General features: G+C 27.5%; 1 protein-coding gene across 1 annotated transcript; it reads right to left on the bottom strand.

The window, feature by feature from the left end:
- Positions 1–21,536: 21,536 nt before the first annotated feature.
- LOC136081284 (uncharacterized) lies at positions 21,537–22,268 on the bottom strand. The gene is made up of 2 exons (XM_065798588.1): positions 22,140–22,268; positions 21,537–22,076 (listed from the first exon to the last, which is right to left on the bottom strand). Exons 1-2 carry the CDS (start codon positions 22,266–22,268, stop codon positions 21,537–21,539), a joined length of 669 nt encoding a protein of 222 aa, XP_065654660.1.
- Positions 22,269–22,745: the final 477 nt, after the last annotated feature.

Consider the following 22,745-nt stretch of genomic DNA (forward strand, 5'->3'; position numbering starts at 1 on the left):
GCTCGCCATTAAAGCGCCATCAATCTATCGTATTACTCCAGACAAAACAGTATACATATCTTTTGTTGCTTGAAATGTTGTGACGTCAAATATGATCCATTTTACACCATATGATCATATCTTTTCTTTATATTTGTTATAGAAATAGTTTTTTGTTTTATCAACTTACAGAACCAATGTCATTTTTTATAAAAATTTGCGCTACATCCTTTTTGTTAAAAAAGACAATGAAACGTTTAATGAAAAATAATATAATAAAAATATATCAACAAAACAGTATCCTTCCTTTTCCATTTTATAACTTTTAAATCTCTAAAATTTTGGTAAACGGTAAAATCAATGTAACTTTGGGTTTTAAAATGACTACAAATATAATAAAAGAAGCCAATTTAGCTATTTAAAAAAAACCCGGAAAAGCAGCAAAATAAATTTAGTTAAAGTGGGCAAGAGTTCAATAACCGTTTTTCTTTCAATGAATAACATGGTTCAGTCAATATTTAATGCCCTACCAAGAACATTCAACAGACTTAACGCGGGATTTGAAAAGTTCGATGAGTTGGCGCTAAAGGTTAAAAATCTACCAGTTACAATGCAGATATCTGGACTGCGAATGAATGGCACATTTACCATACACAGTCTTACAAATGTGACATTGTTAAAATGTTTAACAAATTTATCTGAAGTTGTATATCTTTCTGAAGATAACGAGGCCTCATTGCTCGTTGTTGAGTTTTGCTTTTCGGACATTTGTTGCAATACTTTGGAGGAGTTGAGAAAAAAGAAAAAGGATTTAGCCATTGAGTACTTTGTTTGCACAAAAAAATTTAATGTTGACAATGAGTATTATTATGAAGCAGGTCAGGTTTTTAAATTTGCTCCCCAAAAATTAGGAGTATCATTTAAAAGTGATAAAAAGCGTGGCATCCACGTATTAGTCTACCCTGAAATGAACAAAGTTTTGTTTCCTTTAGATGCAGAAGGTAACTTTAGAAAATGTTTAGAGCCGTCAAATATGTCATTAAAGTCTTTATTTTTTTTAAAGTATCCTTTTTATATAACTATATCTAACGAAAAAAATAAAGCAATGCAGCAAGTTCGTGAGAAAACTTTATTGGTTATTGAAAAAGTATCTCATAGTTGTTACTTTGCTTCAACAAGATATTTTGGAGAACTAAGTATTCATGCTTTTACATCGAGTCAATGCACAATCGCAAAAATTTTAGATGACTCCCTAACAGTTGATAAATTAGATGAAAACGAGTTAAAAATAGTGTTAAACTCTTTTTTCATTCCACGAGATGAAAGAATAGCTAAGTTTCATTGCGTTCGAACTTATCAAGAGTTAGGCATAAGCAGACTATCAGAAGAATTACGTACGGAACTCAAAAATACTCTGTTTACAACTTCGTCACCAGATTATCAAAGCATTTTTAAAGAAAATATATTTGAAAATAGTTATGAAAGTTTACGAAAAACTATGAAAAATGCTCCGCTGAAGCATTCTCCAAACTTTAAATGCGAGCCTTCGCAATATAACTCATTCAAAATGAGCAAAAAAAGAGAGAGTCTTCATACCAACCGTAAACCTTCAAACATGTACGTTAATGACTCCCCTCATACTGACGAAATAAAACTGCTTAAAAATAGAGAACTGATTGTGGAACTTGATACAGGAGGGTATGTCATTATGCCAATTACAAAAAAATTGACTTCTATAGGTTTTGACGGGGAAAGTTTGTATTATAAAAGCTGTGAAAACCAAGGATATGTTTCTTCAAACTCAATGGAATATCCAAATAAAAATCGACTAACAAACGTTAAAAACAACAATGAACAACACGAATACTCATATATATCACTTGATAACAAGCATAATGATCAAATATCAAACCATAGCATCCTAAATCAAAGTTTTGAAAGCAATGCTGAGTGTTCCAAAGCAATTGATGTTACATATGATTACCCATACAGTGGTTATCTATCGCTAAAGCAGTATTTAACATCACAAAACGAATATAAAAAAGTTTTAGAAAGCATGAGTGTTTCAGAAGTTTGTGGTTTGCTACGATTGTTGTCAATGAGAAACCTCGTAGAAAGTTTCCAAAAATTCTCAATTAATGGTAGAAAATTAGTTTTACTTCACGAGAAAGACTTTATTGCAATGAACACTACGAAATTTGAAGCTAGAAAACTTTATTTTTACATTAACGGTTGGAGGCCTTGCAATAAAGAGAATGGTTTAGGAACATGGCTAACTAAATCACCGAAGCAATGGTCAGTTTCAGAACTTTCACAATATCTTCTTCACGTAAACATGAGGTCATTGGTAAGATTTGTAACACGTCATCATGTTGATGGTTATTTGCTTAATGAGATTCTCAAAGATGAAGTTATTTTTTCTTTAATTCCTGAACATAACGTACTCTTAAAACAACAAGACATTGAAAAACTTAAAAAATATTTCGATGAAAACGATGATTTTCCTAAATTTGAATTATTAAGATAGAGTTCATTGAAATGAGTTTTATTGACGCATCGGTAACTTCCTTTGCTTGAAAAAAGTTTCAAAGCATTTATAGAAATTATTTAAAACACACAATATTTATTAAAGGTGCTAAAAAATTTAACCTTTTATATATTTTTCTCATGTTTTGTTTACAATCATATTTTTGGTAATATATTTTTATTATTTATGAGATATAATTTAAAAAAAAAAAAATTTTATTTTCTAAGTTTTGTATTGTTTTAAATCTGACTTTTTTTACTAATTGAAGCAAAAGTTCACTGTTTTGAGACACATACTTGTTATTGAAAATTTATTAATTTTTTTTACATAAATAAAATTTAAAAAATTAGCTAATCTTAAAATGAAAGATAACCCAGTGAAAAATAAAAACGCGTCCCACATGGGTTCCGCGTGGGTTCCGTGTGGGATTGATGGGGTTTACGTGGGACGGATTTTCCCATGTGGTATCCGTATGGAAATTTGTCACCTTAAACCCATGTGGGTAATTCCACATGGGTTACATGTGGGAACCATATGGTAATTACACAAATGGGAAATCCCACGTGGGTTTCCTGTGGGATTTGCATGGGAATTAATTTGAAAGCTGGAAACTAAAAAAAAACTTTTTAAAAAAAACTAAAAAAATTTTTTAAATCGACATTGCATTGCCTTACGTTTACATTAAGTGATAATATTTTATATTATTATAGTGAATGGCAAGCAAGTATGTAAGTACCACGAATAATGTTTATCTTTCTTTATAAAAATAAGATTAAAATTTGTGCAAATAGACGTATTATTAGGATGATATAATAGTTATTTGAATATAGATCTTGAGTAAATTATTTGCAAACAGTTAACTGATGCAAGTTGAAATGTTGTCAAAAACCATTCTTGCATGCATGGGACACTGCAGTGTCCCACAAAGAAATGCAGGTTTGAAAGTCAAAGATTTCCCAATTTTCTTTATTAAAAAAAGAAAAAAATAGGATGGAGATGGGTTTCTGTAACTTTTTTTATGCTCCAAAACTTTTAACTTTAGATATAATAAGGTCCTTAAGACTTAAGGGACTTACGAACTACATTAAGGAACAAAAACAGGATATTTACAGAAACTTTTCAATTTTCTATCTGGAGTACCACAGTGCTATTGAGACTAAAGCCTCTGGGTCCAGTTTTCAAAGTAATATGATCTAAAGTAATGTTTAAAAAAAATAATATGCTTTAAAATGCATATAGTTGTACATATAACTCCTGATAGTTAACTATATGTATAACTAGTTATACATATAATTTTTTATAAATACTTATTTTTTAAGGTTATGCTTGAACAAACTAGTACCAATTAATTCAAATTCAAGATTTATTTAAAGTTCAAGTTAAAGTTCTTATTTATTCATTGTTTTTGTTAATATTATATTTATTTGTTCAAATTTATCAGTTAGTACTATTTTTTACTACTGTAAGAATGTTTATCATTGTTGAACATGATTTTATTAGTAACTTAATTTTCTTTTCAACATATTTTTACAACACCCTTTATATTTTAAATGATGACAGCTTTACTTTTCTATTGATGTTAAATTTATTACGTTTCAATAACTCAGATTGAATCTTAACTGAATTATTGTAAGCTTTGTAAGGGTTTGTTGTATATCAAATGGTGTTGTAAATAAAGTAAATATAATATATATATATATATATATATATATATATATATATATATATATATATATATATATATATATATATATATATATAACATTAAAACAATAAAATTGATACAAAATTTCACTTTAAAACAAATACCATTAACATTGTGATGATAATAGCATTAGGAAACTAGTATTTATGTATTATTATTATACTATAAATAAATAGTTTTTTAATTCATTTTATAAAATAGAGACTGATAACTGATAATTAATGAAAATAAATACAAATTATAAAAATCATGTAAACTTCATTTAATATTTTTTAATACTATATTAATGTTAGTCTACAAAGTTAAAATCAATTTAGAGCATTGTTATTAGTTCTTTTGCGATTCGCACTTCCACTTCTGTCTCTCAAATTTATAAAATAGGTGGTCAAAGCTTGCTCAATAGGTAGGTTCTCAGCATAACAATGCTTTTTTCTTACACTTTCTAAAGAGAAATATGACAAATTGATTACTTATTTTACCTAAATCATAGGGTCATCTATGCATAATGATGTCAGATGATGACCCGTTTATTGAACACCTTCACCCTTTATCAAACTCAGTCAATTTTTTGCCATCTCCCATTGAAAATGATGTCAGTTTTTGTTATCATATTATGATGGTATATCTGAATTGTTAATATAATATAAAAAATGCATATACCATCAATTTTTTTCTGGTTCAATTATACATTTATTCTCAACAGTACTAAAAGTAAAAAAAAAAAAAAAACATAAATTGTTCTTTCAGACAAGTAAGCTAATTTCTGAATTTAAATTGTTTTTCCTATGATCCTCTACAGTTTTAAGCAACAAAAGCAAGAAGTTTTTAGACCACATTGTTAGTGTAAATACCTCTAAAACATGCTCATAGCTAGCATAAATTGTTTTACTTTTTTTTTAAATAAAATATTTTACTTTTTTTTTTAATTCAATTTGTTAATTGACATTATTTTGGTCTCAACATCCCCTCCCCATTGTCAATTATTGTTAAATTCACACTGCCCCTCTATCTACTTGCATCATTTATGAATGATCCCATAGCCTAATTACTAGATATATATATATATATATATATATATATATATATATATATATATATATATATATATATATATATATATATATATATATATATATATATATATATATATATATATATATATATATATATATATATATATATGTATATATATATATATATATATATATATATATATATATATTCTTTTTACTTTATTTACAACACCATTTGATATACAACAAACCTTTACAAAGCTTACAATAATTCAGTTAAAATTCAATCTGAGTTATTGAAACGTAATAAACTTAACATCAATAGAAAAGTAAAGCTGTCATCATTTAAAATGTAAGGTTGTTGTCAAAATATGTTGAAAGTAAAATTAAGTTACTAATAAAATCACGTTCAACAATGATAAATATTCTTACTGTAGTAAGAATTAGTACTAGTTTACAAATTTGAACAAATAAATATAAAATAGTGAAAAAACAATGAACAAATAAGAACTTGAACTAAATCTTGAATTTGAATTAATTGGTACTAATTTGTTCAAGCATAAACCTTAAAAAATAAGTTTATATAATAAATTTTATAACTAGTTATACATATAGTTAACTATTAGGAGTTATATGTATAACTGCATCCATTTTAAAGCATTTTATTTTTTTACTTAATTTATATATTACTTTAGATCATATTACTTTGAATACTGGACCCAGAGCTTTATTCCCAATTACACTGTGGTACTCCAGATTAAAAATTGAAAAGTTTCTGTAAATATCCTGTTTTTGTTCCTCAATGTACTTCGTAAGTCCCTTAAGTTTTATGAACCTTATTATATCTAAAGTTAAAAGTTTTGGAGCCTTAAAAAAGTTACAGAAACCTCCCTATCTCCTCCCTATTTTAATATTTTTTTTTAATAAAGAAAATTTGACTTTTAAACCAGCATTTCTTTGTGGGACACTGCAGTGTCCCATGCATGCATGCTTGGTTTTTGACAACATTTGAACTTGCATCAGTCAATTGTTTGCAGATAATATACTCAAGAACTATATTCAAATATCATATGAACATGTTAGAGAATGTTCATATGATATTTGAACATCACAAATTTAATAATGTTGTTGTGATATGTTATATAAATAATACCATAATAGATTATGATATGAAAATAAGATAGGATATGAAGGTAATGATCAAAGAATAAATTTACTTATAGAAATTTAGATGTTTATTTATTAGTTTCAGAACATTATATTATGTGTGACCACGGCTTTCTATAATAACAGGCCTTGACATCGCGCAACAAAGTTGTTAAACTGAAGGCCAATTCCTAATACTGTGTTTACATTTTCATCTTTTAACATTAGATAAAAGTTTGTGTTCGCGCTTTTTTAATAAATCTTTAAAATTTGATTGGTTTATAAATAAGATAGCGCAACTTCAAGACGATAATGTTGTAAGGTTCAAGGCGTTAACATTGTAAGGTAATAATATTGTCAAACTAACGGTAAGTTTTTTTAATAATTAAAATGCCTTTAAAATGCTGTGTATCTCTTTGCAAGTCGAACTATCTCAACTACAACAAAAATATCAATTTATACAACTACAATATCAATTACAACTACAACAAAAATATCAATACTCAACTACAACAAAAGTATCAATTTATAAATTCCCGAAGAATCTAGAGGAGAGAAAAAGATGTATTGAAGCTATCCCAAGAACTGGTTTTATTGTTACAGACAGCAGTATGTCAACTGTGCGGCCAAATGAAGCACCTTTTGAAAGCAAATATGGGAAGCAACGACCTTTAAACCCACCATCTGTTTTTAAAAATATTCCGCCTAGTTGTTCAGCCACACCAGCAAGTAAAGTTAGAAAAACTGTAACTTTAAGCGGTTTTCGAAGCATTTTACCAGATGAGTTAAATGATTTTCTAAAAGAGGATGAACTTATATTTGAGGATATTCAATCTTTGTTAAGTGATAATAACGATGTTATTGTTTTCCAGCTTAATAAAAAAAGTTTACACATACAATCAAAAATGTACAAACTTGGTGTTCCATTATTTATTTTAGTAATTTTCAATGATTATTCATTTGTAGCTAACCATAATGGCACAACTTGTAATATTTCATCTTTAGCTTTAAACAAATAGTATTTTGCTATGCGACGAAGTTTATATGATTGTTTGTGTATTGACTACAAGTTGCCAAGTATAAGGACTTTAACACAATTGACTTCAAAAATAAGCTCAATGGAGGACCTAAGTTTCATAAATAGTATTTTTATGAATTTAAATCCATTGAAAAGAACTTCCATACTACTAATTGATGAGGTCTATGTCAAAGCTTCATTACTTTACCAAAGAGGTGCTTTGTTTGGTCAAGCAGTAAACTACCCTGAAAAGTTAGCTAAAACAATTTTATCATTTATGATTAAATGTCTTTTTGGAGGTCCAGAATTTATATGTAGAGCTCAACCGATAATAATACGATAAATAATATTGAAAATAGTAAGACACTGGTAATAATTACTGATGGTAACCGTGTATATATTTATTGTATGATTATGTGCATCTCTTAAAATCTATACAAAACAATTGATTGACAAAAAAGACTGGCGAACTTCAATTTTTGAACAATAAAGAACTGGCTTTAGCTAAGTGGAGTGATTTAGAAACTTTATATAAAACTGAGTGTAATAGTCTTTTTAAACTCTCTAAACTTACAGCTAAATCAGTTTATCCAAAACCAAAAGAGAGACTGTAAAGTTTTGTTTGTCTGTTTTTTGTGAAGAAACAGTAGCTGCATTAAGAACGCATCCAGAGATTGAAAATAAAGCATTTGAAGGTACTGCTGTATTTATTGAAAAAATAATTTTTTTTTGAATGTTGTTAATGTCAAAGCACCTGGTGCTGGCATTCGGTTTAGAAATGAATTATGCGGAGAAATCCACTCAGTTGGTGATCAACAGTTACAACTGCTACGAGATATTGCTGAACTGTCAAATTTTATGAAACCTACAGGTAAGCGTGAAAAACAGCTTACGCTAGATACTAGCAATGCAATAGCGCATTCATGTTATGGCTTTATTGCTCTCGTAGAAACTTTGTTGAGTAATGGAGCAAAGTATGTCTTATTAGGTTGGTTTTCAACAGATCCACTTGCAAAAGCTTCTAAGCTTCGACAGGGATCTGGAGGTACTTACTTTATAAACGCTAAATCTGTAATTGAAAAAATTAATATTCAACTTACTAAATTGATATTACAACTTGACATTCCTGTTGATGGTATCGATGGTCATACTTGTGACATGTGTTTTAGAGATATTTCTACTGATGAAAAAGAACTTCTGGATAATATTTGTAAATATTTACCCTGTTGAGATATATTGATAAAACTTTTTTTTGCTTGAATCAACTTTTGTTGGTGTTTTTTATTGTTGGTGATTTTTATTGTTACCATTTTTAGCAAAAAAAATTGAAAATACAGTTATCTTTCTAATATATATACTTTGTTATTGTTCTGCTTGTTATTGATACTATTTAATATTACATAAATATTCTTAATGAAATTTGAAATACGAAAAATATGATTATCTTTTAACAATTTTTTGGTTTCTTTTTATATTTCCGTCTTTACTAGAGATTATTATTAGAAAACATAGACTGCCATTACACCCTACCTAATATAAAAATATATCAATATAAGTAAAAGTGAAAGTTTAATCGGCCTTCAGTTTTTACGGCATTTTGCGCGATGTCAAGGCCTGTTATTATAGAAGGCCGTGTGTGCGACGAAAAAGTAAAGATACTTCTGCATCCAGTGGCTATTGCACCCAACGTCTACATCATTGAAAAAGAAGGTTTTTACATTTTTATTTTTGTTTTTTTGTTTAACTACTTATCCTAATTGATCACTTTTTTTCAGGATTCTCCTCATGGGTTCAAGCTCATTACGCATAATATGTGTTCAATTACCCATAATACGTTAGTCATTGTAAGTAATAAATTAGGAAATAATTATTTGTGAAATATTGTAGTCATTAATGACTTCAACCTGGCTAATAATTAAAATTGCTCGACTAATAAGGTTCCTTATTAAAATTTCTCTCTTCTCTCTCTCTCTCTCTCTCTCTCTCTCTCTCTCTCTCTCTCTCTCTGTCTGTCTGTCTCTCTCTCTGTCTCTCTCTCTCTCTCTATATATATATTTATATTTATATTTATATATATATTTGTATTTATATTTTTTTTTAGAAAATGTTTGAAGAAAGTTAGAAGATACTAAAATCTTTGGTATTATGCAAGCCGAAGCGATTTAATTAATTCAATCGACAAAAAACGGCGTGTAAATCGCAAAAAAAAAAATAATATTTTTAATATTCATTTTGGATGTATTGATTAATAGCATTTATTTAAAAATAAATTCATTTTGCAACTCGTTTTTTAATTTTATAAAATTTCGTCATAATAGTTTAAGGTAAATCCCACATAGGTTATAGGTGGAAAACATCACATGTAAAAGATCAAAAATGCTGCACGTTTTGAATACCAAATGGGATAAAGTAGCAAATACCAGATTAAGTTAAGCCTCTCTGAAAGCTTCGATGATTAATTTTAAAATACTATTTAAGTAATTTTTAAATTAAAAGAATTTTAAAAATTATCATAGAAGCATTCGGACTATCATTTGTCTAGTATTGACAACTTTTATACCATTTGGATTAAAATATGTGGCATTTAAGATCCATATGGAATCCATGTGGGATTTATCATATGAAACCCACATGGGACAAAATAATAATCCCCACATGGGTTACATATGGAAAAAATCCACGCGTATCCCATGTGCGCTTTTTCACTGGGAAATGACACCATCAAAAAAGCGAGAAATGATAGTAAAAACATAGAAATTTCAAATCGAATAAAATTAAAGGTTTTTTTTTATGACAAATGGTGTTGAACAGTCATTATTCATTCAGTCAGTCAACAAATAGCGTTGGACATTCTAACACTATTTGTTATAAAATAACAATGTCTTTTAATATTTGATTTTTACTTGTAAACTTTATATTTCATATTAGGCAGTATGGAAGTCCATGCTGAAATTCCATATAAACAAATTTTTATCAATTTGCGCAATTTTTATCAATTTTTATCAATTACCTTTATATTCAACCAAGCATATCTAGTTAGTAATGAACAAAAAGCTGTAAAAGAAGTAAAAAAGGCTTTAAGTGTATTTAATATACAGATTAATGTCATTGAACCAGCGTAAGCTTTTCTAATTACGTGTAATGAAACCTGCAGTGTGGATAACAATGCCTAATTTTCTTTTATCTGGATTGTGAGTTCTTAAGTATCTCAATTAAAGATTGCATTAATAACATAGAGAGAACAGTTTCGTAAGGAAAATGCTTTAAAAGCTGATTCTCAATAAAGAATCGGAAATCAGCTTTTAAAAGAATAAAACTGACACCAACACCATATCTGTTTCTACAGATGTGCTCTGAGCAAGAGGGGTTTACAAAAGGGATTAATATATTATTTAAAAAAAATGTTGATTATGATGTGATGAATATTCGCTGCATAACCCACTAAAAGACTTCTGTACAAAATCAATTCAAAAATTGTTTACTCTAGTAATAGATTTATTGATTTTAATTTCCTTTAAAACAATTGTTAGAAGTCTTGCTTCTAGGAATTGTAAAGAAAAATAAAACAAATTTGATCAAAACCCTGAAAAATGAGCAAATTCTGAAGACCTCAAAAACGCATTTTGTTCATTTTTTTCAATTAAATAAACTCGATTTGTAGTTGAACTGTCAGATTTTAATTCGATTGTATTGCAGTTAATAAAAAACTTTATTCATGTAATAATATAATAATAATAATTTAAAAAAAGTATATATTTGCAGTGTAGCAAAAAAAATTCAAAAGTTTTTCCTACAAATACTACAAATAATAGTTAATACAAATTTTTCAACAAAATCTTTAGTTCAAGTAAATATTAAATAGGTAAAGTTTTAATAACAAAATATAAAATTGCTTTAAACTCAACAACACCTTTTTAAGGAAAAGAAAGCATTACAAAAAATTTAGTGTGACGTTTCAGATAAATCCTCGGACTACTTTGGCGGGAGTCAGCATCTGCTACACAAACGCTTACAATGACGAGAAAAGATCGGTGTTAGCAGGGTTACAGAGACTTGTATACTGCTTGAGCTTAATCAGAAAAAGGCTTTCAAATGTCAAACAGATAGATAAACTAGTCATATACATAAATAAATTTGGTTCAAGTTTAAAACACAGATAAACGAGTATCAAAAACACAGATGCAAAGTTTAAAATATTGTTTTTTTCGTTGCCGTTTAGGTTATTCAACTCAGCCACACAACCACCTTGTAGACAGATTCCCATGCAATACGCATATTCCTAGAATTTTAAAAATAAAATCTTTTAAAAAAAAAAGCAACAAATACAGTATTAAATAAAAAACTTTTTTTCAACGAACCTTTTTGTTCGAGGCAAAACTTTAATTAATTTTGCCTCGCCTATCATGCAACGCACCTATGGAAAAAACTTGTTTTGCCAAATTTTGATTTTGATTGACCAAATTCTTATTGTCTTTTAAAAAACAAAATAAAAAATTTAGTTCTTTCCCTCGATAACATTTTACAGTATTACTGATTATTTTATCTACTATTTAACTTTATTTTTGGATTTTTATTGTTTTTCTCTAAAATTTTGTAGTTATGTTGTTAACAATCTCTTTACTAGTTTATATTGTTTACAGTTTTGCTTATGTATAAGATTCTTTATATATATATATATATTCTACTTTATTTTAACTTATACTTTTCAAGGTATTTATAAATTCGTTTGTTATATATATATATATATATATATGTATATATATATATAACAAACATGTATATATATATATATGTATATATATATATATATATATATATATATATTTTTTTTTTTATTATTTCTGAAATCTTTATCAAATTCTGGTTCTTTTGAGACCCAGGTTGATATACTTTCGAAAAAAAGAAAATCCACTGATATATGGGAGCCAGTGTGTTCTCAAGGGTCATGGTGGGTGACCTTTATCAAAAATTAAATGAAACCAATTACTTTTCAGTTACTTTTAAACCAAAGTTCATCTGTTTTTTATATTGGAAACTGGAGATACTAAAAAGTTAACACCTTTATATATATATATATATATATATATATATATATATATATATATATATATATATATATATATATATATATATATATATATATATATATATATATATATATATATATATATATATACATATATATATATATATATATATATATATATATATATATATATATATATATATTTAAACTATAATGTTTGCCAACGATACAAACTTATTTTATTCGTCAAGACAATTGAAGACCTCTTTGAAAAAACAAATGCTGAATTAAAAAAAAATTAATATATGGTTTAAACCAAATAAACTGTCATTCAGTATAGAAAAAACTAAGTATATACTATTCCACTCTAATCAACAAATTAAAAAAATACCCCCGAACCAGCAGTTAATATAAAAAGTATAATCATCAAAAGAGCTCTGAATACAAAGTTTTTAGGAGTTATAATTGAAAAACACATCTCCTGGAAACCCCACATAAACTACATAAACACAAAAATATCAAAGAAAATAGGTTTACTTTACAAGGCAAGCCATTTTTGTTGCAAAAAGGTCTTAAACTTATCTACTTTTCGTTCATAGATATCTCATGCATGCCAATATAGCATGGGACAGTACCCACAAATCTAAATTAGAACCACTTTACTTACGTCAAAAACACGCTTCAAGAATAGTATACAACAAAAACAAATTTACTCATGTTCAACCTTTACTGGAGCAAATGAACGCATTAAACAAATTTCAAATAAATATTTTTCAAAGTATTTTTCATGTTTAAATATAAACTAAGTCTGGTTCCAGAACATTTTACAACACACTTTTTTAAAAATAATATAAATAAATACAATACAAGAGCAAAAGGCAACTTTAAGATACCTTAAAATTCTTAATTACATATCGTGGTCCCAATTTATTTAACAAATTAGTTCCAGAAACGAATCACTGTTAAACTTAAACAACAATCACTCTCTAAAAATAAAGCTAAAAACTACAATAATCAAATTAAACAACTATAAGGAATTTTTTTAAATTTGAATAAAAAAATAAATAAATGTAACATAACTTTTAATACAAATTGATAAAAAATAATATTAATAACAAGGTATATATGTAACACATTAATATATACCACGTATGCAACTGATTTTTTATGTGTATTACGCGTCTCTGAAAAAAGGTTCTCGATGACAAGACTGACTTAGGTCTTCTGCGAGTTTCCTATAACTACAAATAAGTAATTCTATTTATCAATCTTACGCAAATTTCGTTTTTATCATACTTATACACTAACATTATTTTGAAATGGAGCAAATAAACTTATAGTGAAACATCTAAGCACTCCTCCGAAAAATCAGCAGATTTATTTTTATTTATTATATCTTTTATATTAATTGGAATATAATAGAGATATATTTCTCGGATTATTTTTACGAACACGTTATTATATTGTTGTAATTGGTATTTATTTTAATCATGTCTCAGAGTTGTATGCAACTATATTTTTATTTACTTCGTATATTTCGAACTTTATATTTATGATTTATATTTGTATATCTTTATCGCCAATTTGTATTTACAAGTAACCATCTGTGATTGGTTACTTGTAACCAATCACAGATGGTTACTTGTAAATATAAATTTTTTTATACATGTTTATTTTACAACTGCAAAATACACTTTGTAGTTGGAAAATAAACATGTATAAAAAAAAAATAAAAAAGGATATATATATATACATACATACATATATATATATATATAAAGATATATATATATTTATATATATATATATATATATATATATATTTATATATATATATATATATATATATATATATATATATATATATATATATATATATATATATATATGTATATATATATATATATATATATATATATATATATATATATATATGTATGTATGTATGTATGTATGTATGTATGTATGTATGTATGTATGTATGTATGTATGTATGTATGTATATATATGTATTTTGTAAAAGACTTTTAATAGTTTATTTTGTTGTATAACGACTAAAATTGTAGACTTAAAAAAAACAACTAAAAAAAACGAACAACTCTTGACTTAGCTGGACAATAGGGTGTCCCAGAAACAAACGTTTTTTTCACTAGGATACCTCTCAAGTTTTTTCCATTTTCTGAAGTCCCTTGTGGTTAAAAACCAACGGGAAAAAAAAATCAGTTGTCAAAAAGTGCAATGTGTAAAACTTAAAAAAATTAAATTTTTTGAAAAAAATTACATCAATTAAGGATTACTTAGTACGGAAATTTTTTCTCGTTTTTTTTTTAAAATTATTAAATTTGTTATGTCTAAGTTGAATAACAATATTATTTGTCTGATGCATGTTTTTATAAGCATATTTATTTTTGAAACATGTTCGGGTATGCTTACGCCAATTGTTATTAGGCTCACAAAGATTAATAAAGTTCTTTAAAATATATATTTTTGCTTTGCACAAAAAAACAAAAGAACTTTATTTAATGATTTTTCTGCTCATATTACGCAAAATATGTGTAATTTAGAGTTAGGCTCAACAATATATTTGTTGTTAGAGAGGATATTCATTTTTTTTTAGACCAGAAAAATGTATATTACAACAAAAGTAGAATTTAAAATACCTGTTAAAAACAGACAGAATTGGTTATTTCGGTAATATTTTATTTCGGAAAATAAAAAATGCAGAAGTGGAGAAAGAACAAAAGAAAAAGGACCTGGCTCTAAGTGAGCTTTCTTTAGATTCTGATGCTGGTTTCTCTGCATCAGACTCAGAAGCTGTAGTTTTTACAGATGAAGATTCTGTCGATGAATTAATTCAATATTCTAATTCTACAGTAAAAGCCAAGGTAGACGAATGATGGTTATAAAAAAAAAGTTGCTTTAATTTATTTTGAGTAAACTAAGTTAAAATTCAATTAGAGTAGAAACATCATTATTATTTATTATTTAGATAATGATAAATATTAGTCAGGGCCAGGTTAAGTTCTTTTTGGCCTCCCAGCACTTTAGACCTTCTGGCCTCTTAGTATTCAAATTTAACAGCGGTTTAAAATAAAAAATTTTTAGTAATTGTTGCACAATGGATTTATAATTTATTTTCTTTTGTATTTTAACAAGCATCTCACGGTATTTATCATTAAAAACACGCTGCGATTAGTATAGGTTTTAAACACCTTTTGTCTGCATTTTAAGCTTGCAAATGCAGATATGATATCTTCTAGGTCGAAAGAATCCAATACCCGGTTTTCTATTTGGACAAGTAAAAGATCTGAAAGACGCTCCTGACCTATTAAACAATGAGTGAATATATTATAAGTAACTTTAAAAATTGAAAAATATATGAGTTTGCTATTAATTAAAATTGTTATTGTTCAAGAGATATATTTTATGTTGTAAATATACTTATAGTTAAACGATGAACACTTTTGATCCTTTTCAATGTTGAAAATGAACATTCTCCAGAACAATTTGATATCCATGATATCCATGCTGCGGAGATTCACAAGAAAACCAAACAGAGAAATCAATCCAAAATAGGCTTTCTTTTATCTAGATCACTCATAGTTTTTCCGTGATCTCATTAATGTTGGCAATCATTTTAAACCACCCAGAAAACACTGAAGTTTCCACACTGTTAATTTCATCGTAATGCCTCTTGCGTGGTCTTGGGCGCCTTTGATCGTAGGCATATTCATCTGTGGTGAACAAAGACACAGCTTCTATTTCATATTGCTCAATATTGGAGCAAACTTGGTGCACATAATGCTCCAGGGAGTTGTACAGTTCTTCAACCATATCTAAATCAAGCTTAACGGACTGCAGTTTCTTGTTAACTTTGTTGAACCTCTCCATGATTCTGTTTTAAATTACTACTAAAATAGCTGTTTCAAGTTGTTCCATTTTGGTCGAAAAGCCAAAGGCCTCTGCTCTTTTTGATTTTTGAGTAGGATTGTTGTTAAGTTCAAGAAAAGCCGCCTTTATAAAAAATATTTGTTAATAAGTATGCACAATCACAAATGAAATTTGTTTTTATTTGATTTTCTAAATAATTCTTAATCACTTTGTAAATAGATTAACCCTTTTCAACCGTTAAACAAGCATCAGATATTAATTTATTGAAGAAAGCTAAAGAAATTAACAGCAGCTCCGTTGGATTCCATGGCTCTTAATCCTATGAGGTTCATAGAGTGAGCAGCATATTGTATGTATGTATGTCAAGAACGATGATCTTTTTAATTCTTGCTTGTAAACCAAAGAAGATTCCAGGCATATTACTGCCATTGTCGTATGACTAGCTACGACCATTTTGAATGCTGATCCCATAAAAATCTAACTTTTTTAAAACAATTTCAAGCATGGAGACTGCAAATTGGTTGATGTGCGACGCATAGTTCGTTGATGTGCAACTCATCAGGAGTAGAATTAACAATGATTGAGAAATATATTGCAATTTTGATTATACATATTGTATACTACAACAAGTTACTTAAGGATGATCATATTATCTATAAGTTCCGAAACCTTGGCGGCTATCAAGTGTATTAGTTTTTCGTAAATATTTTTAGATAAGTCCTAGTTACTTCCATTTCCTTTTTTTCATAAGTAATCAAGAGTTGGGCGAGGAAAGGATCAAATTTTGCATATAGCTCAATACATCCAATAAAGTTTCCGTAGCGTATCGATACTAGTTTTTCATCTGATTCGCGGAATGATAACCCTCTGAGAATGAACAATAAATAAAATATTCATCTATTTTCAATTTTGAAAAATATTTAAGCAGCATTATTACGTGATAAGTGATATCACGTTAAATTCAATTAAAGTATTTATAACTTTCAATTTAAATTTATGTATTTAAATTTTCTAAATATTACGCCCAAACCTAGAAGAGAGATGCTTGGTAACTTCGATTGTTCGTCATAGAGCTTGGGTCCAATACTCTTTTTCAGTCTGGTATAGTTTGGTAAACTCTAAATCTATCCTTGCCTCGACTGCTTTTTCCGAGATGAAAATGCGACAATGATATGAAAGTACTCTATGGTCTGCTTATGTTCACTAAGGGAGGCTTTGGCATGTTGCCAGTTCCGGAATCATCTTTTTTCACACAAGCTGCTCTTCGATTTTCCGAAAAAATAGCTAGGTACACAGTACATGCTTCAATATTCTTTTGAAAATTGAAGCCAATTGTGTAATACTTTTCTTCCTTCTTTGTTGCCTATTCTAAAGAACAGGTCTGAATGAGCTCGAAAAAATTTGCCTCCAAAATCACAGTCCGGGGATAAGAAGCCAATTTTTTCTATATTTAGTTTGGGTGGATTTGACAAGATATGGGCAATCAACCCCAAGTTGTCACAATTACATTGCTGAAATAATTGTTGTTTTGATTACTCATTGATTTAGGCTTAGCGTAGTCTTCACGAGGGTCGTTTCATCACAGCGTAGTCGTCACGAGGGTTGTTTGAATTATGTAGAGAATCAATGCACTTTTGCGTCTGTACTTCCTGTGATTCGTGGAACAAAGTGTAGGCATTTTTATTTTGAGTTTTTTTAAGAAATGGAGAAGGGACTGATTTGAATAAAGAGCGATATTTTTTCTGATCTTTTAAAATTTAAGAATTTTTCAGATTTTTTTTTTTTTTTTTTCTTTCTCTGTTTTAATATAATATAAGATTTTACAACTTCGTAATATAAAATTTCAATAAATAAAATAAGTAGAACAGATAGGGGCTCAAAGAAGATGAGGATGACAGTACGTTATCGCAATCTTTTCATAGAGCCCCTATAACAAGATTTCAAAAAAATATCGTAATATGTTAATGCGTAATAAAATTTCAATAAAATATCGTAATAAAACGCGTAATTCGCTAATAAAATTGATAAGCAACCAACAAAAGTAGAAATAAAACAAAAACAGATTTATGAGAAATTATTCAAAGTATGATTAACCAAAAACATTTCTTATATTTTAAAAATTTCTTTTTTTGTTAAAAACTTGAAGGAACTTAACGAATTTACCGTGCCTTTGAATCCTTTTTGAAAAGTATTCCATACTTTTGGACCTCGATATAGAATGCTGTACTCTGAATATTTGTTTATTATCCGAGGCAGTTTATATGTGTTGGACATATTCGCTCTAAGATTATAGCTATCATTTTTATTTATTTTAAACTTGTTATTAAAGCTTATAGGAGAGATATTGTGATTATAACGATACATGAAAATTAAATGCTGGTAGATATTAATTTCAAACACATTCATCATTTTCATATCTTTCATTAAGGGCTTAGCGTGTTCACGCCTATTTTTTGAGTAAATGATTCTGCAGGCATGTTTTTGTAGACTATAAATTTTTTTAATCTTTGCCGCTTGAGTACTTGCCCATGAAATGTTTGCATAGCTGATGAAGCTATGAATTAGCCCAAAGTAGATTAATTTAAGACTATTTTTATTGACGTAGGAGCGAACTCGATACATCAAACCTATTATTTTGGTGATTTTTGACTGGATATATATTATATGTGGAAGCCAGGATAATTTTTCATCAACAATGATTCCTAAGAATTTTATATTGGATTGCTTATTTACTAGTTTATCATTTAGAGATAGGTTAGGCAACTTGAGAGGAAGATTTTCTTCTTGTGTTTTTTTGTGAAATAGTATATACTTTGTTTTCTCAGCGTTAAGTGAGAGTTTGTTTGCCTTAAACCAGTTGTTTACTTTACACAGTTCAATATTCATGTCTGCATATAATTTCTTGATATCATTGTTGATGAGAAGTAAGTTTGTGTCATCTGCAAACATGACCGAGTTCATTTTTAAAGATGCATTACAAAAGTCATTTATATATATTAGAAAAAGAAGTGGACCAAGAATCGATCCTTGCGGGACTCCACATAAGACATTTAATACTCCAGATTGGACATTATTTACATATTGTTTTCTGTTTGTAAGATAGCTTTTAATCCAATAATAACTTTTATTTATTATTCCGTAATGCCTTAATTTATCTAATAGAATGCAATGGTCCACTGTATCGAATGCTTTTGATAAATCAAGAAACACTCCTAAAGTAAATTTATTATTTTCAAAACCATTAGTTATTTGATTTACTATTTCAATGATTGCATGCTCTGTAGAGAGATTTTTTTGAAAGCCAAACTGATTTGGGTAAAAAAAATTGTTTTTAATGAAGTAATCATAGATTCTATTATAAACTACACGTTCGAAGAGTTTTGAAAATACAGAAAGTATTGATATAGGCCTGTAGTTTGTAATGTCAGAATGATCATTACATTTGTATAATGGAATTACTTTTGCCAATTTAAGTACATCCGGAAATATCCCAGAATTTAATGAGAGCTTAAGTATATGAAACAGGGGTCTATTAAGACTGTGTTTGTTTGCAATAACTATATCACTAGATATCTCATCAAATCCTGGAGCCTTTTTTTTTTTTAAGGAGGCAAAGGCTGCCTCTAATTCTTCATAGCCTAATTCATAATCAAGCATGGTAACGTTATTCGTGTTTTTAAGATAGGTTTTAAATGATACAGATGTTGGTACAATTTTATTTACAAGATTTGGACCAATATTTGTAAAATATTTATTGAATTCTTCTGAAATTAGTTTTTGACAAAATATATCGTTATTTTCAATAACAATTCGTTTAGGAAGAGAAGGTGAATTTAGTTTTTCTCTTCCCATTAAGAGATTAATGATGGACCATGTTTTTTTGCTATCAAATTTGCATTTGTTAATTTGATTACTGTAATATTTTTTTTTTGCATTTTTAATGAGATCTTGGTAAAAAAATTTATAATTTTTGTAATTTTTTTCATAATCATTGTTTCTATTTTTCAAAAATTTATTGTAAAGTTTTTGCTTTTTTTTTGAGCACTTTAATAACGATTTATCCATCCACGGATTAGCAATTGCTTTTGACTTAATTGTTATTATCTCTTTTGGACAGGTTTCATTAAAGTACTCCAAAAATGTACTTAAAAAGGCATTGTAAGCTTCATTAGTATCTTTACATTTATATACGTTGTTCCATGTTTCTTGTTTTAGTCTACTTGTTAATTTATTAGTGTTACTCAATTTTAAATTTCGTTTTTTTAAATGTATAATTTTTGAATGACAATCAGACATAGATTTAAAGTTTTTTATTTTTATGAATGTCGGGAAATGATCGCTAATATCTGTCAAAAATATACCGGTTTCAAATATCGTTTCTAAATAATTATTGATAAAAATATTGTCTATTGCTGTTGCAGAGGTTTTTGTTACTCGCGTTGGTTTATTAATAGTTGACAAGACATTAAATTTAAAAAGCATATCAAAAAAAGATTTTATTTTTGGAAATTTTGTGTTAGAAAGAGCATCAAGATTTATGTCACCAGTTATATATAATGTCTTATTTTCTTTATTTATTTTCATAATCGTATTTTTGATAAAAGTTTCGAAATTTTTTATTTTTCCACTCGGTGGACGATAAACACATCCAACTAAAATGTTTCGGTATTTTTTATTAATAATTTCAATGAAAAGGCTTTCATAATTATCATTTGAAAAGCATAGTATATTTTTTATCTTGAAAGCATATTTTTCTAAGACATAAATTCCTAATCCTCCTCCTTTTTTCCCATTTCCTCTTGATTGACTTATTAGTTTATAAAATGGTAATATATAATTAGAATTTAATTCAAGAGAACTTTCTGTATCATGCCAAGTCTCTGAAATAGATATGATGTCGAACGTGTAGTTTAAAATATTTAAAAATTCTTTAAGTTTATCAAAATTTTGCTGCATGCTTCTAATGTTTATGTGTAATACAGAAAATGAGCCATCATCTGCTATTACTTTAAATTCAAAAGGATCAATATACGGTGTGTTAATTAAGTTCCTTTGAGTTTCTTGAAAAATATTTATATTTTCTTCTGATAGGTTATTTATAAAGTTGTCCTCAAAAAAGTCTAAATTTAAATTGTGAAAATCTAATTTCTGTGGAAAAAGCGCTGCCATTTTTTAAAAATGTATAATTTAAAAATATTTAATATAATTAAAAACGAAAATACTCAAAACGCTTACTCGTTTACGCATGTCGGAATAACATCTGTGTTGCGGGTGTTTTCTCGAAATTCGTGAACAATCAGTTTGTCGTAAACAACTTTTGCAAAATAGCCATTTTGACGATGTATCTTCGCCTGATCAAAAAGTTCCTTTCGAATTTTTCGCGTGGTAAAACTAAAATCTTCGTTTAGAAAGATATTAGTTCCTTTTAATTTTGTTGCTCTTTCCAAAATTGTTTTTTTGTCCTCGTAATCCCGGAGCTTCAAGACAATTGTTCGCTCTCGTTTATCATTAGCTACTCCCACTCGATGAGCCCGATCAATTATAATATCTTTTTCAATACCAAGATTTTCTTTAAATAGTTGCTTTACCTTTTTTTTTGTGATTTCCCAATTCTTTTCTTCATTATTTTCAACGACCCCGTCAATTCTTAAATTGTTTCTTCTGTTACGGTCTTCAATATCAACGCTTTTTAATTTTAACTCAATATTGTCAGAAGATATTTTACCCTGCATTTTTCGTACATTTGATAAATCGTCGTGAACTTTTGTCTTCTAGTAATTTAAAAATTAAATATGATTTATATCTTTTGGTTGAATAGGAGAGAAAAAGCTTACCATTTTTGGTAATTTGGAAATGATTTTTTTTCCTTTTTTCTTTTTTTTCATCTGCTTCTCTGCGACGAGCTCCTCCAGATTTTCTCTTTCTTTTTTTTGACATTTATCTAGACTTTTTTGCTCACTCATTTTATTTATTTTATTCTTAATTATTTATAATAATGCTTTATTATTAAGTTAAATAAATAATTAATTCCTAAACTAAACTCCTACATCACTAAAGAAAAATACCACTTTTATAAGGAATGTCTTATTTATAAAAAAAAATATAAAAAGTAATAATAATATAATAAATGTGAATTTAAGTTTTGCAACTAAATTATAAAGTTATATAAAAAACAAACAGTTTAAACAACGAACTGAAAAATAAAAGTCATAAATAAGTATTTATACATCGTATAATTTAAATAAAATATAAAGATATAAAAATAAGTGTTTATACATCGTTACTGAAAATAACATCGACTATCACTTTGTAAATGTCGTATGATGCGATGTGCTTGACTAACAAATACAAGTTATTATATAAAATATTATACAAAAACAAACTTTTTTAAAAACATTAAATCAAGACTCATCAAAACGCATTCCATTTTGAATTCAAAC

This window comes from Hydra vulgaris, chromosome 06 (assembly GCF_038396675.1).
Source record: "Hydra vulgaris chromosome 06, alternate assembly HydraT2T_AEP".
Classification (NCBI taxonomy): domain Eukaryota; kingdom Metazoa; phylum Cnidaria; class Hydrozoa; order Anthoathecata; family Hydridae; genus Hydra; species Hydra vulgaris.

What these genes read in the sequence shown, in the direction of transcription:
- LOC136081284 (XM_065798588.1), bottom strand. Translation starts at nt 22,268, where the DNA reads ATGAGTGAGCAAAAAAGTCTAGATAAATGTCAAAAAAAAGAAAGAGAA. An exon ending in TTTCCAAATTACCAAAAATG is followed by an intron (nt 22,077 to 22,139) that starts GTAAGCTTTTTC and finishes TTAAATTACTAG; the next exon opens with AAGACAAAAGTTCACGACGA.